The 15764-nt window shown below is 34.1% G+C and overlaps 1 protein-coding gene across 1 annotated transcript in view; it reads right to left on the bottom strand.

Moving 5' to 3' along the window:
• USP34 (ubiquitin specific peptidase 34) overlaps positions 1–15764 on the bottom strand; it is a 141479-nt gene that overhangs the window by 92255 nt on the left and 33460 nt on the right. Inside the window, exons 6-8 of the mRNA XM_069787621.1 lie at positions 14154–14221; positions 6284–6476; positions 888–949 (exon numbers count right to left, since the gene is read on the bottom strand). Coding sequence (XP_069643722.1) covers positions 888–949; positions 6284–6476; positions 14154–14221 — 323 coding nt within the window. The remainder of the gene's footprint in view (positions 1–887; positions 950–6283; positions 6477–14153; positions 14222–15764) is intronic.

Below are 15764 nucleotides of genomic sequence, written 5' to 3'. Positions count from 1 at the left end.
GATTTCAATAAGCAGGTGTTAATACAAAACCATCTATAATAAAACTACCCAGACAAAATAGTAAGCCAACTGCTGCTGTAACAGACTATTCATTAATGAGCAAAAGATGGTGGAGAGTGTGTGTCTGTAGTGAGACAGATATATGTACATGGATACAACCCCCAAGATAAACGTGAAGAGCATATCACAAGTAAAATCCTAGATTTTACATACTTTGCCTATTATTTCAAAAGAACAGTTATTTCAACTACCTAAAGACATACTTTTGTCTAAATTCTAGATAGTTCTAACATCAAGTTTAGAGTTACTACAAAAATCAATACACTTCCTCACTGGAATACAATCCCACACATCAATCTTCTTGAAGATGTATGGGAGCCCCCTTTAGAATTGTTAAACACACCTGAATTATACAAATACGGACTTTAAAGAAAAACAATAAATAGCATAGCCTCTCAGACTCAGTGGAAAACTAATAACAAGGCTGGGAACCCGTGATGGCAAGACAAGTCATGATTTAGGGTTAACTAAAGCATCAGGAGAAATGAGAGGATGGCAATAATACTACTTGGGTATGAATTAGCTGGTTCTTATTTATACATCACAATAGAGATAATGGCCCGTTACAGGTATTTATTATTTCAGTATCTACAATTTTCTAAGGGTTACCTTGACTCTATCTTTTAAGACAGTAAAAAATCCAGAAACATTTAGAAATATTTTTAAAGTTACCATTTAAAACCATTTATTAAACCCCTGATTAGAATATTTCTAATAAATGCCTCAGATTATCACTACTCCCCACTGTGTATAATCCATAACAACAATACAGAAAAACTACAATCATATAGCACATTTTAAGTATTCGTAATAATGTTCCTACTTACGTTTCTGTGTCTGAAACTAATGACTCATTATTACACACATCATTGAAGGTATGAAGTTGGTTCTATAGTTTGAAAAAGGAAGAAAAATAATTACAAATTTATCTAAATATTTTGTGAGGTAGTTTTCTTATACTTAAAAATAGTATTAGTGACAGTAAACACATTTTTCTAGTACTTTCAATGTTTTTAAATAAATAACTTTGACAAAAATTTGAACATGCATTCTAGTACGCAAGAGGGATCAATTTTCTTTTTTAATCAACCTTTCTTTCACTAAAGCAATTAAATAATGTTACAAAACGCCACCCACTCCAGAAATCAAAACATGGTGTGTAGCAGTCACTTTGCACATAGGTTTTCATGAGAAATGAAACACATACTCTGGAAACTGATGTTTTAGGATGAGTTTCCCCAGTATTGTAATGCTTACTACAACAGCAAAGATTTCTTTTGTCACATTATCAGTGTTGGAAGTCTACAAAATTGGAGAGTGAAAATTACATATTTTTATATGAAATGAAGCTTTCAAAGGTATCCGAACTGATAAATTCAAGACATCCCAGAGAAAAACAAAAGCCTGTTAAAGGTTTACATCTCTTTGCCACCCTTTTCCCCAGCACTGACTTTCCAGATACAGAGATAGCTCTGTATCCAATTCTTTACATACAGATAATATTTTTTATATATTTAAAATTATGTAATAAAACTTGTCATCTTGCTTTCAAAAAAATTAAAGACAGTAACATGAATTTTTAGAATTCAAATTAAACTTGCTGCATAACTTTGTCAAAATATTTACTCTTTTCTGTCTTGAAACAAGTCTGGTACATGCACTCTGTAATTTGGGTGACAGATAATCTCCTGCACTCTTTACACAGAGATTTATTCATGTCTAATCTCAACAATTTTCATGGGAAAAAATATTTTTGAAGAAATGAAATTGAAAATATGCATTAAAATTAGTGAGACATGAGAGCCTGATTACACAATTATTAATAGGTAAGTTACTAATAGGTAGTTTCAAATGAAACATATTTAGGCATGGAAAACACATGAACAGAACTTCATGAAGAAACTGTTATGACCAGTTAAAATTGGGTCAAAAAAAAGAAGTGGAAGTTCACTGGCTTTTCTGAAGACTTATGCCCCAACCCAAAATGTTTTGAAAGGATCAAAGACAAAGAGTACTGAACTGTAACTGTCATCATTTTTAAATCTATGGTCACATGTTGATCCAAATTTCCCATACAAAATTCTTATCCAAAGGAATTTTGACTAAAGGTGTTCTTTTTCATATTGGAATTTTCGAACAATTTTTACAATAACTTCAATTAAAGTCTTAGAATTCTGACACAACAGCACTATACAAAGTACACATGGGATAGTGTTGCACTACCTTATTCTCACTCACCTCCTACTGGTTTTTTACACTTCACGTTTTGTTACCATGAAATGCCAAAGGGAATAAAACAGTTTCAAGATTTTTTACCAGGTATGAAACATTGTAAGAAGCTAAAGAGGCGTATGCCCAGACACTCAATTCGCATAACACAAACGTGTTAGTCATGTAGTACAACAGAGGTATGAAGTCTTCAGCAAAGCAAGCTGAGAACAAAAAGGCATCTCACTAGCTAGTTTTGTCTCAAGACCCAGGCATCAAAGGTAATAAAACTTTCTACATAGGAAACCAATGCAAGAAGAATAAATATGCACTGTTCAAGTTTTGGACTGAATATGTTCAGAAAAAACCTAAAAATGTTGCATTTGCATTTTCACTAATGCAAAGAACCAAATAAAATAGGTTGAAGAACTGGAAAAGAAGAAAATAGGTTGAAGAACTGGATTCATAACTGATCTGGCCATCCTTCATGAACATTCATTTTCACAAAATGAAGTTCATCTGTAACTGGAAGGACAGGAAAAGATAGAGTCCTGTTTGTGAGGAAATAGTTGAGAGAGAAGTGGGTATTTTGGAGCTGAACCACCTGGATAGGTGACAGAGATGAAATTGAAGAGAAACAAGGTAACCAAAAATAAAGCTTCAGGTGTATCTTGGTTTACATTTTGCTGTTCTTTTCTGTTGCTATTTCCAACTTCACATTCAACCACTCAAGCTTCCACTTTGCTAAAATTAACTTACATGTGTCTGTCTTCAACCTTGTTTTGTAAATAAGAACTTTAGTCAGATGATATGACACATTATGTATACGCTACTCTTCAAGGGAGGCAAGTCTATATTTGGTGGCAAGCAAATATAATCCCTGTATGCCATACAGCATGTATTCTGCGAGTCTCAAGAAGTTCCATGAAACTGAAAGCTTTAATTTTAGGACTGGTCATGTTAACTGTCAGACAGAAAAAAAAAAAAAAGAAAAAAGCTCTTGGCAGACACAAATCAAAAGCTCCATGTTAGAAGACATTCTTCTGTTTAGATTTGATGGTATTTTTGGTCAAAGATTTCTGTCTTCATGATGAGAGCAAAAGTACATTTATCTTGCAAAAGGATCAGGCAAGCCATTGAAATTATTTGACCAAATCTATTTTATAGTCTTGATCTTTTGAGTTGAAATTAGAATCTGCATCTGAGTCAACCTTCCATATGAATTTCAGAAGAAACTTTGCTTTGAAATACAGTATATATTGAAAAGTTCACACTTTAAAATATTTTGCACATAATTTTTTAAAAGTTTCCTTTGAATCTTCACATCTATTTGCAAAATGAAATGAAGAATTGCTTCAAGGCTAAACGCTCAACTTTTGGCAAGTGAAAGTCCCGGAAAGAAAACAATTTTGCAGTTGCAGGTATTGTAGTTCTAAAGTCTTGAATACAAAACAGGAAGCTGAAATTGTGTTGGTTGGGAAGAACATTTCAGTGAAATTGCTTTGACAAATTCTAGCCATCAAAGACATAAATAGAAAAAAAGAAACTTCAAAAAAGTAGTCATGAAGGTACATCTGTAACAGAGAAGGTTGCGTGAAAATACAAACTAACGAAGCTGAACTGCATTACATCTTTGTAAACACATCTTTGTTTGCAAAGAGGACAGAAAACTTCAGTAAAGAGACACTCAAAATTTCTGTAAATTTTGGTTCAGATTTCACACTCAAAGTTGCACAGACCTGGCAATAAAAGTTGTTCCAGGCAAGGCATACAAAACTAAATGAAACAAAATGCTTCTCAAACTCAAAAGTCAAACAAGAAAAAAATCAAAATATGCTTCTTCCAAAGATATCTTCATGAGATCTTTAAAAAGAGAACCAAAGAAGAGAAAATTTACTATAATTTGAATGAGAAAGAAGAATAAATTGTCTCAGTGTTCCAGAGCAGTTTTAGAGATGGTTCATATAAAAAAAGACTCAATAACTTATTAACAAACCATATTCCATTATTTTACAAGCTGAAACTGACTTGCTTTAGTCTAAAAATACTGTAAAATTTTGCTTCTGGTAATGCATGTCCATTATTAAAAATCTCACTTTTACAGTCATATTTATCAATCATAACAGATCAAAACATATAACTACTTAAAATTACACAATTTCACACTCCCTTCAATGAACTACATGCCTGAAAAAATAAACTGATGCATTCTTATTTTCAGACTTTCTTTTTGGTAAGGATACACAAAAAAACCATACATTAGTAGTTGAACAAAGACAATTGTACAAAAGCAAAGGAAAGTACTTATGGGAATAAAAATCTAATGTAACTGAAACTATGCAAACATTGGAAATTTACTTTAAAATCGATGATACTGAAAATGACATTTTCCAAAACTATGCAGAATAAAAAAAAAGGAAGTTACTTTTATGCCCAGTTAATGGCCGTATTTTGAAATGTGTCTGCCAGATATTATGAGATATCTGTAACTGTATAAATAATAAAGCACATGGCAATGGAAAATCAAAACAAAAATATATGTTACATTTTCACCTAAGACTTCATCAACTCTCTGAAGTTTTCTTATTGCACAAAAAGGACCCTGAACATTCACTTTACACTAATTAATTAGGAGAGAAGATTAGAATTCAGGCACTGAGTATATTATATGTAGCATTCCTATAAAGTCATATAAATTAATTATAATTAATTATGTATATAAATTATATTTACCGTAATATCACTATTTCTTCCAAAAGTTAACTTTCTCTGTATCTTGCTTTAGCACCTCTACTGGATGAACCGCATTATGTTTTCATTCTTATAAATGCAAAACTGAATGGACAATGCATTCAAGTCCAATAAATGCAGTTACCCTTAGAATAACATTTGGTTAATACTGAGTGGATGTAGTTCACAGACTTTTTTTTTTTTTAACTTAGTTAGTCACATACCTATGTAAATTAAAATGTTTATTTGATAAACACCAATAATCTGACTGGAAATACTTACAGGTTACTTTAAATTGCTCTTTACTAAAACAACTGTAAGTACTTTTATATATAAATGTAGTGAGAAGCAAAATAAAATTTAAGTAAAATTGTATTTACTGACAGTCAGTGCTGAAGAGAGTCACTGAGTGATACTATGTAATCAGAACAGAGAAGGCCAAATGTGTTCAGAAAATACTACAAAACTTTAGAACATGTTTCTTCATTCTAGTATAGTTTGTTCCTAGTTATCATTTTGTGCATTAAGGCAAATATGACAATATGAACTATAAATCTTAAATACAGGAGTGTCAGAAAAAAACACAGAATTGAAAAGGCTCAGATGAATAAAAAAGTAAACTTTTGACCTTCTGTACAACTGTCTCCCTATGGCTATAATACACATGTAGGAAGCAATGACAGACAAAGGTGGCACAACATATCTTAACTGGTGCAATGCGGAGCATTTCCATGGGAAAGAGAAGGGTGGTGGTGGGGTTGTTTTAATCTATTTCTATTTGATGATATATATGTTCACCTCTTCAATTCAGTCTTCTGCTAATTAATGCAGAAATACTCTCTCTTGAGAAACAGACTATACTAAACAAACAGGAAAAAGAGGTATGTACAATACAAAGAAACAGCTAATTACAGTAGAGTCAAGACACTGTAAAGGTAAAAATGAAAACAGATTGAAGGACTTTGTAAACAATACAACCATGTCAAGGGACTTAATTTCAACATAGGTGTCACAAAATATAGTTATAAGACTTTTGTTTAGCATGGTAATTTGTTCAGGAAACGTGTTACAGTTCCATATGCTGCAGAACATAGCCATCACTTGGACTTATCTCTAAGTGAACCCTATATTCACAATCATGACTATAATTTCCTAAGACTGTATGTAAGAAGATTCTGCTGTTTTCACACATTAAAAAGCCCCCCAAACAAGTCCATAACTCATGAAAACCACAAAAAGAAACATTTTTTTCTAAGTATTATTCATATTTTAAAAAAGTTCTTACTGTTATTTGACTCAGCCCAGCCAATCTCATTGTTAGAGTTGGAGACATGAAGTATTTAAACGCAAGATCAAGACTTTCTTTATCAAAACACAAGGCTGTATCCAATGGTTCTTTAACTGTGCTCCACATTAAATCTGCCATGTTCCGGGCTGCACTCTGTCGCAACTCCTGGTCTGACAGTTTACATAAATACCTGGAATAAATTACAAATGGAAGAAAAAAAACAAAGGGGGTATGATTCAAACTTGAACATTCCTGGAACACCATCTTGATTATAGCAAATACGTATTTCCAATAGCTGTAAGAGTACTAAGCCTTAAAATACCACTATCAAAAGTTGGCAACAATAAAAAAACACTGAGAAAAAACACAACTATGCATAATATTTTTAAAAGTAAATAAATTTCTTATTTTAAACCTCTTCAGATTTCTTTCATTCCACAAAATGACAGGAAACCCATGGAGTTCTTTGGAAATGTAGGTTGGAAGCCTTAAACTTCATATCTGTTTCATGGAAAGGTACCCTCTCCAGATAGCCACATCATGTTTATTTACTGTATTTAAAACTGAAGTCTCACAATCCACTTAACATATTAATATACTTTAAAACTAAATTTCTGGAAACAGTGTCAGTGGACCACAAACAGCATGCTCTGACAGCAAGAATATTCTGAAGATTAATATATCCATGTTCGTGGCCTCAGTCACAGAGCAGAAAAAACCCTGTAATTGTGCAATCACGTTCTGATACAGTTAGAGTAAATGTGGTACATGCACATTTTTTCTGCCATAACCATATGCCATCTGTGCTTGTCTATCAGTACTCCCTGTGCCACAGTACCGCTTTTGCAACAGGTTAGTACAGGAACACACATCCAAGTTGTTTCTTTTATTGACAGTAATTATGATCTTTAAGGATGCATGAGAAGCATCACCAAGGATCCTAGCAATCTTCCACAGAAACCAAAAATGCTTATGAATTTTAAACAGCTAAGTTTTTCCTACTGCAGACATCTTCGATAAGGGGTCATCTAATCATGCACAGAGTCGCAATACAGATATTCTCTGCAAATGGGAGGCCGAAGAAATAATCATTTATAAAAACTAACTTACAGAAGCTACTGCAACCTTAGTCTTACCTAAGCAACTACAAGATCAAGACACACCAAGAAAATCTATTTCAAAATGCCTGTAAAGTTCACGTATAAAAAAACCACTGACACAGTTGAGAATTTCTTCTAAACAGAATGCATAAGAGAAAAATGTTTAGAAACAAGCTTTCCTGAGCTTATTTTGAAGCAATCAAGGATTGCAAAGTGAAAGGTATGCACATACGAGGTTAGCATAATTAACTTTTTTCTGCTGTACTTCAGCATTTTGAAGTCTCAGCTACATCCCAACTAGATTAAACTATGCAAAAATGCGTTAAAAATCCATTTGTTTGACAACCTAAGCCTGGATCTATCCTTGGAGATTGACCAAATAGATGAATGAATCTTTTAAAAACCACATGAGATATTAAACTATACTTAACTAGATTTATTCACCATTCCTTTGCATTTACATCATATAAACACCAGTATATTTTAAAAAAAGCAAAAAATATAGGCCCTGATTCTTATTTAGACTGAGGCCTTTTTCACAGCTCTCGTATAGAGGCCTTAAAATAAACACACTTGAATGATACTTAACATTGTCAAACATAGAAAAGAGTCTTCAGTGCAAATAATCATAGAGACCATAGATCTGTGATAGAACGGTACGACAAAAGAAGGACCATTCAGGGCCAAGGCAATCAGATCCTTCACTGTTATTAATTGTGAAATTTGTCTTCTCACGTGGAATACCAGAAATCAGATCATGGCAAGAAAGTAACGCTTCCGTGCTACCATTTCTAAACAAAAGAAAAGTAGCAACAAGAAGGGAATACTCATTTGAAAAAGTTCAACAGCAAACCAGACCCAGTGACCTATCTTTAACCTACAGACAGGTGAGAGGAGTTACACTGATGTAAAATGCCTTGATCCATGTTACAAAACATAATAATCTCAATAAGACTCTCAGCAACCTCAGATCAATTTTTATCTCCCCACTTTTACACGCAAACTATAATCAGCCCTGGTTCCCAAAGCTTTTCAGTGTTCATAATGCACATCAAGTCATACTTGATTCTTTTGTGAAGGATTTCTAAAGACCTCAAAGTTGTTAAAATAAATTATATGAATCTTCTCATTCTATATAGGACAGATAAGGAGTGCTTGTATGCCGCAGACAGGTGAGAATGGACACATCTACATATACAAAAACAACAGTGCTTTTGTGGCTTCACTAGATTTCCGTAACAGGACTTTCACCTGAAATCTTCCTCACACTAGAAAGTTTGGTGAAACAACTATATTAATCTAGTTTATACAACAAAACATTTTTTATTTTAATGCCACAGTATCAGTATAAACCTACTTTCCTTCATAAAATTAATGCTACAACATTTTTAAGGTTCTTTCAGTGTGATTACTTTATTTACCCCAAGCCTGAATCAGACCTGTGTTATTTTTTCTGTATTAGATAGTCTTTTTAAAAAAATCCCACTTTATAATACCTGAAACTACCATGTAGGTACATTTTCACAGCTTCAGAAATACTTCAACAGTATTATCTGTTTTGCCAAGGCCCTAAAGACCACTGCAGAGAAAAGAGCACTTTTTACTTGTTAACCTGCATCCTAGGTTTTTTTTAATGCAACTGCATTATTCTAACCAGGCACAGTATAAATGTAGAAGATAGCATACTTGTCTTTACAAGTATAACTGCATCTACACTAGAAAATTTATTGGCACTACTACACTGGTCATAAATCAAATATGATCTTGTCTTTACTACCAGGATTAAAACTGTAAAAACTTGCAGAGTAGGCCAAGCCTCATCTTTATTGTGGAAACATACAGTGGCCTAAGCCCATCTGCATCAGTAAACTGGGTCCAGTTTATGCTTTTACCAGTAGAACGTTACTAGTAACGAAAAAGAAATCTTTAGCTAGCTCTGGCAATTAACACACATCTTTCCTTACACTGACTACCTGTACATTTGCTGCGTTGCCTTACATAAGAACAGTGATACCGGAACAAGGCAAGAGGACTATTTAGCCCAATAGCCACTCTAAAAGCAGGTAAAAGATTTATCCCATAGATAAAAAAAAATATGGATGAACCTATCCACTACTGTGAATTCATTTATCTCTTTCTATTTATATTTTTGGCTTTCTCATTAACCTATGCCAGTTAGTTTCACAATTACGTCTGTATGAAAAACAATCTCCTTTCATTTCTCCTTAGTCTGCAAACTGACAATTGTATTGCATGTTCTCCATTTCTTGTTTTTGAAAAACTGTGAATTATCATTCTCTATTTATTGTCTTCATATGACTCATAACAGCCTGTCAAAGAAAAGTCTTAGACTATGTCTCTCCTCCTATCAACGTAATTTTTTTATCTCCTACCTTCTTCATCACCCTTCCTATCACATAGGTAGTTCTGTTGTTATCTCTGTGAGATGGAACGATCAGAACCGTATATAGTATATAAATGTGAATATGTGACCGATTCACATAACGGCTTAATAATAGCTTCCATTCTGCCCTTTGTTATTTTCTTTAATTTCTAAATTTTTATCTTTTTGATTCTGATAAGCATTAAGTCTTAAAGGAATATATGAACAATACTTCAAGATCTGTGTAATCTAGTAAATCCAACATTTTTGCCTAAGTAAGACTTTTGGAAAGAAACATACCTTTTCTTCTACATATACATAAAGGATAGCCTATATATGCATAGGATCTGCCCTGCCAGCCTGGCATACTTTAAATTATCAGTGAAGATGTATTATCTACATTTAAGCAACACATATACATTAATTATAAAAAAATCAGTTTTAGTCTGCTGAAACTATTTAAATTGTCTGTATTTGGGGATAGAGAGAGTTTAGTTTTAAACGTGCAGTTCCATGTTAGTGTAATGCTTACAATCACATCTTATGCTTCGGGACTTCAGCTACTCAGCTGTGAAATAATCTTTTTTCCCTTATATGACTCCTCTGGATGACAGCTGCAAAAGGGATATCTAGCAGAATGAGTCAGCGCTCCTCAGTGATATGAAGAATTCACTTAAGTGCCTGGCTATTGTCTCCTGACTTGTCTGTTCTTTGTACCTACAGCATAAATACTCAGATTTTTGGAGGAGTTAAGTATTTTTTTCAAGTAAAAACTTCAAGGCTTATTACAAGATTTTTTTGTAACATTTAGTAGCAAGCTGTGGTCTTGGGCACTCCCATAAAACCCAAATTCTTAAGAAAAATATTTTTAAGCAGAAAAGTAACTTGCATTCTTTCAGCTGCATTCTCTCTCACTGTACGACACAGGAAGCATCGTGGATCAATTCTGTTCGGAGCTTCCACTTCCTCTGCATATACCAGTGCTATGCTTGTGCCCTATGTCGAGACTACACAGCTAACACAGGAGCAACTGCCACTTGCTATTTCCTCTCAATGCGCTTGAGCACAGAATGTTCTGTTTCTCCCTAACTGGGGCAGAGGCATGAATCCTTCCTAAAAAATCTCTCAAGATCCGTCTTGAAGCAGGAGAGAGGAAAAAGGGCATAAGGAGAAAGGGTTAGAACCAAATATGATAATGGTCAGTGCTAATGCTACACTTAGCTCTCAGGTTTTACCAAAGGAACGTTAAGTAGTTTATACCAACTGTGATGTCAAAGAAAGAAGAATTTTAGGTCTTTCCTTCATGCTATCAAGCACTTTTTGGTGCTTTATAAAGGCACGTATGTATCAGACATACAACTTTATCTCTTATTTCTCATAAAACAGGACTTCATTGCGAGTCTTCTTTCTAAAGGACAGAACTATCCATGACACTTTCAATCAACAATCTTGCCGCTGAAAAAACACTGTCCTCAAAACACAGGAGGACAGTGTTTATAGCTACTGCTCTCTGGAGGCATTCAATATCTGGAACCACATAGTGCATCTCTCATCTCTGATCTTGAGGTAGAAGTCAGATTGAACCAATGTCTTTTATAACCATACATCAACAACTTGCACTCATTTATAATTGCAGTAAGTTATAACTTATTTTCTTGAGTCACTTTGTCCATAAGTCTCTTCTTTTTTTCATGAGAATGCTGCAATTTGAAATGCAGAATTCTAAGGTATTAGGAATAATAAAAGCTTCCTTCTGAGGAGGTTAAAACCACTTTGCTTCCTTATTGAAAGGTGTAACTTTTAATTCATGTCCTTCATTTATTTCCTAAACTGCTTATAAACATAGGCCTTTCAGAGGCAAGATATGAATGCTGGTGCTCCATTCCCCAGGCACAAAATAACATTTATTAGTCTTTTATTAGTAGCAGCAATAATGACAGGATTGTGTCTATGTTCTTTGCAAATTCCAGCAGTGGTCTCCTCTACACAAATACACACTTGGCTGTTCATTTCATCCACTCCTAGCAGAAATAACCACAGAACAGGAACATAAATGTTAGCTCATCTGATAAAAGATGCTGCTAAGATGCCAGTCAGGTGATCTCTCTTTCTGCTTATGCTAATCAGCATTCCAAAACGCAGTTCTTGCAAGGAATCCACATTAGCAGCAATTTGGACTAACAGTCAACTAGAGCCCCATGTGCTCATTCCAGACTAAACCCCTCTCCAAACCCTCCTTCTTAGTTTGCAGAGCAGCAGAAGCTATTGCAGGTTTTGTTTCAAAGATGCTGTGCTGCTATGCCCAGGACTATATTTGCCTTTTTTTTTTTTTTTTTTCCCCTAAGTAAAAAACAGATGGAGACCTAGAGACCCAAGCTGCTAAGACAAGATCTGTAAGCTTGACAACCACATGGGGTAAGCTGCATACATTAAGAAAGTAATCTTTTACCAAAGGAATCTGTGTTAACTTCTGTCCCATATAAAGGTAAAACACTAGAGATTTTTTTTTTTGTTATATAGCCTCCAAGCTTCATGTCCTGCTCCATAAGTGCATCTTCACAAAAAAAGCTTTGGATTTCATAACGTTGAGAAATCCCAGATCTCCCATCAGGATGCAGTTGTGAAAAATGGAAACTGGGGGAACATCCCCTTCCTCCTCTAAACTGCTAGTGTTTTTCACAGATGTATCCTGTATCAATATCACCATTCTGATTGACAAGAACGAATTGTAAATGCTAAGAACAGACATCAAGGGCATTATTTATGGCAAGAAGCTGCTGACAAATCACATTCTAAATCAGATGCAAATATTCTGTGGGTAAAGTAAAGAGGAAGAGATGAGGAGAACACAGGAAAAAAAATCTTTTATTCATTCCAGTGACCCTAATTACACCTACAGTTATAAAATAGAAAATGTGTTAAGAATTATAGGATGACAAGCAAGTCAGGATTAACAGCAAAGGCTTCAGGCCATGTTACTCTGTCTCACTCCAGTTCCTTCTTATCGGCCTATCTCTAACTGTTGAGCCTTCAATGCTTTTTTTAATTTCCATACATTGCAAGAAGATAGGTAAGGCTCATGAACCAAATTCCCACGAACAACCATTAATGGAATATGTACAGAGACAAGAACTTGAAGATCTTCCGCCTGTCCTTCCTAGACTACTTCATGATTAATAATTACCTTTATAAGAAATTACCTTTGTAAGATTTCAAAGATAACACATCAGCATTAAAGAAGTGCACACAGCTGGACTGTAGCTCAAGAGTGGTATGTGTTAATAGAAGATCAGAATACTCTTCTCTCTGGTGCTATCGTTTTGGTAGAGACCATGTTATTAGCAGGACAGATCAATAGCCAAGCCAGTACTTACAGCCAAAACTCTTTACAATTAAAACCAGAACATTTTTAAATATGGAACACAGTTCGGAGCCTCACTGTTCTGTGCACTTTTTTGTTGCCAATGTAATTATTTTTGTTAAGAGCATGATTTTTATACTGCTATAGTTAAGACAATATAATCTGTAAAGGCACATTTATTGCTATCAGGGAAGTAAGCCATGACCAGTATAAGCACATTTCTAACATTACAGTTATAGGAAATCCAGAGCATCGGAGGAGCTTTGGGCCCATGCAAGAGTAGTGGCATTTTAGGTTGCCTGCACCAGAAAAGTTTAATGTTGGGCCACTGGAAGGAGAATTAGCTGTGACCACACCCCTCCACCTCCAGGTAGATACACATACACAAGGTATTTTCATCAACAGCTCACAGAATTTTTTTCTATTGTCCTGAGAAATCCAATAAAAATAAATTCCTTGTACAATTAAATATCTTTGTAAGTACTTTATTTTTAAAGTGCTTTTCACGATAGGCAACTTGATATAAAGAAAATCTTTGGGACTGGATATATTTAGATACATAAAAGTGCGAGTAGACTTTTGATCACACTTCAATTCCTGCCAGCTGGAAATACAGAACATCAAAATGTGAAGCAGTGTTAAAACTCAGTGAAACTTAGTACATGAAATCTCAATGACTACATATTGCTCTTCTACTTACATCATCTCATTGCAAATTTTATGTAAAGTTTTATGAAGATACGGCAGTAAGTGAAACTGTATTACAGTTGTACCTGACATGACATGTTAGAATGGGGCTGGATGTCACACTAAAAATGCTATTAACAAGATTGATCTGATTGATCCCAAAATCAGATAGATGTAAGGAACTGCCCAAACTAACTCTAAACATTACCTTCACTCTCCTTGTTGAAATTATACAGTCAGAGCAACAACCTGAACAATCAAAAGTGTATCAGCTGAAATTATAAATAGGTGCTGTCAAAAAGTCCCACAAGAAAAATTCTTAAATTAAAAATTTACCTGATAACATAAGTCCTAAAGGGTATAATGTGCTGCATGACAGCAGGGATGTGTAGCCATATTCTGATCTATAATGCAAAAACATAAATAGATAAAAATTTCATTAATGACATTTAATGAGAATGGTAAAAAAATGAAATATTGCTGGTACATTTGCACATGCAACCCCACTTTAAAAAAAAAAGGCTTTGCTGTTTTTCATTCGACTTCAGTTCTTTCAACTTCTTAATTTTCTAATTTTCAAAAATGTTATCTAAGGAATGCTTCTGTGACTTATACACAGGAGTTGCATCTTTTCTTCTAGTTAATTGGAAAATATAAACTTTGTATAAATAGTATCATACTGCCCAGATGTCTCATTTTTGTATTTTCTGTAGTTTCTTCAGTAGGAAAAACTGCTACTCAGCCTTGTGGGGTTTCTTTTTCCTTTTTCTTTTAAAGTCTACAAGAAAATTATTCCATTCTTTCTGTTCCTTGCAAATTTCTCCTGAATCAAGTAAAATTATTTTACTTGTGTTGATGTTTTGCTTCTTAGGGCTTATATATCCTATAAAATAAAATTACGATAACCAGTGATTAAGCACAGTTTTTCTACTACCATATTTGCATTCCCATATTTACCATTCTGCCTTTACCACCTTTGCAAAGCTGTATGCAGGAAGAAAACGTATACAGAGGAAAAAAAACCCTGAAACAGCTATTTAGCACTGCTGTGAGGAAAAGAGGACCAACCAAACTACTTACACAGGCAAAGTTAGAGGTTCCATCTGCATTTCAAAAAGGAATGCTAAGCCTGTTAAACCTGTTACAGAAAGACAACTACCTGCCAGGTAAGGGATCTAGCATAGATGAAACATCAGCAGCTGTTACTACCACCCACATAATTTTAATCATGTGTGCACACAAATCTTGTGAATAGCTAACACCATCAGTCACTCAAAGCTGTCATGTCAATTTACATCTCCATGTTTATTCTTAAAAGGATGTTTAATCTTTGCAACTGATGAAATAAATTCTGGTTAAGGACTAAATTCACACCAGGATTTTGGAAAATTCTGCATACAGAAAATCCAAATTCTCCTTGCCAGGAGAGAAAAATATTAGGCTGTAGGAAAACTGTATCACCAGCATTTATTTTAAACATTTCCAGAATCAGCCAACTAACTTTTTGAGTCAGTTCTGAAAAAAATATTTTCAGACTTACTTTTTACAATGCAACTAACACTACACAGTAACAATACTAACCTACTTTGCAAGACAAACCAGCCAAATCTTCACATTGCAAATAAGACCACATTTGGAATAAGCTTCTGATTCAATTGGCAGTCTCAAGAAGAAAAAAATGCTAACATCCCAAAGATAGAAAGTGTAACTAGAAGATGCTTGTTCTAGAAACAGGAATTAAATAACATTTTGACAAGGAATTGCAAGGATGACAAAGATACTATTGTATTACACAATTTGATTTCTAACACCATGTGCTCTTTTTCATATGCAGTATGAAACACAAAAGAAAATATATTTCTCTGTGAAATAAAAGTAGGAAACATTTTTATAATTTTGTTTTTATAGCTTTCATTGTTTATAGTAATTTTCAGTCTGTATTAATTC

This window comes from Haliaeetus albicilla, chromosome 7 (assembly GCF_947461875.1).
Source record: "Haliaeetus albicilla chromosome 7, bHalAlb1.1, whole genome shotgun sequence".
NCBI lineage: Eukaryota > Metazoa > Chordata > Aves > Accipitriformes > Accipitridae > Haliaeetus > Haliaeetus albicilla.
The sequence above is the reverse complement of the archived record's forward strand: the minus strand, read 5'-3'. Positions and strand labels throughout refer to the sequence as shown.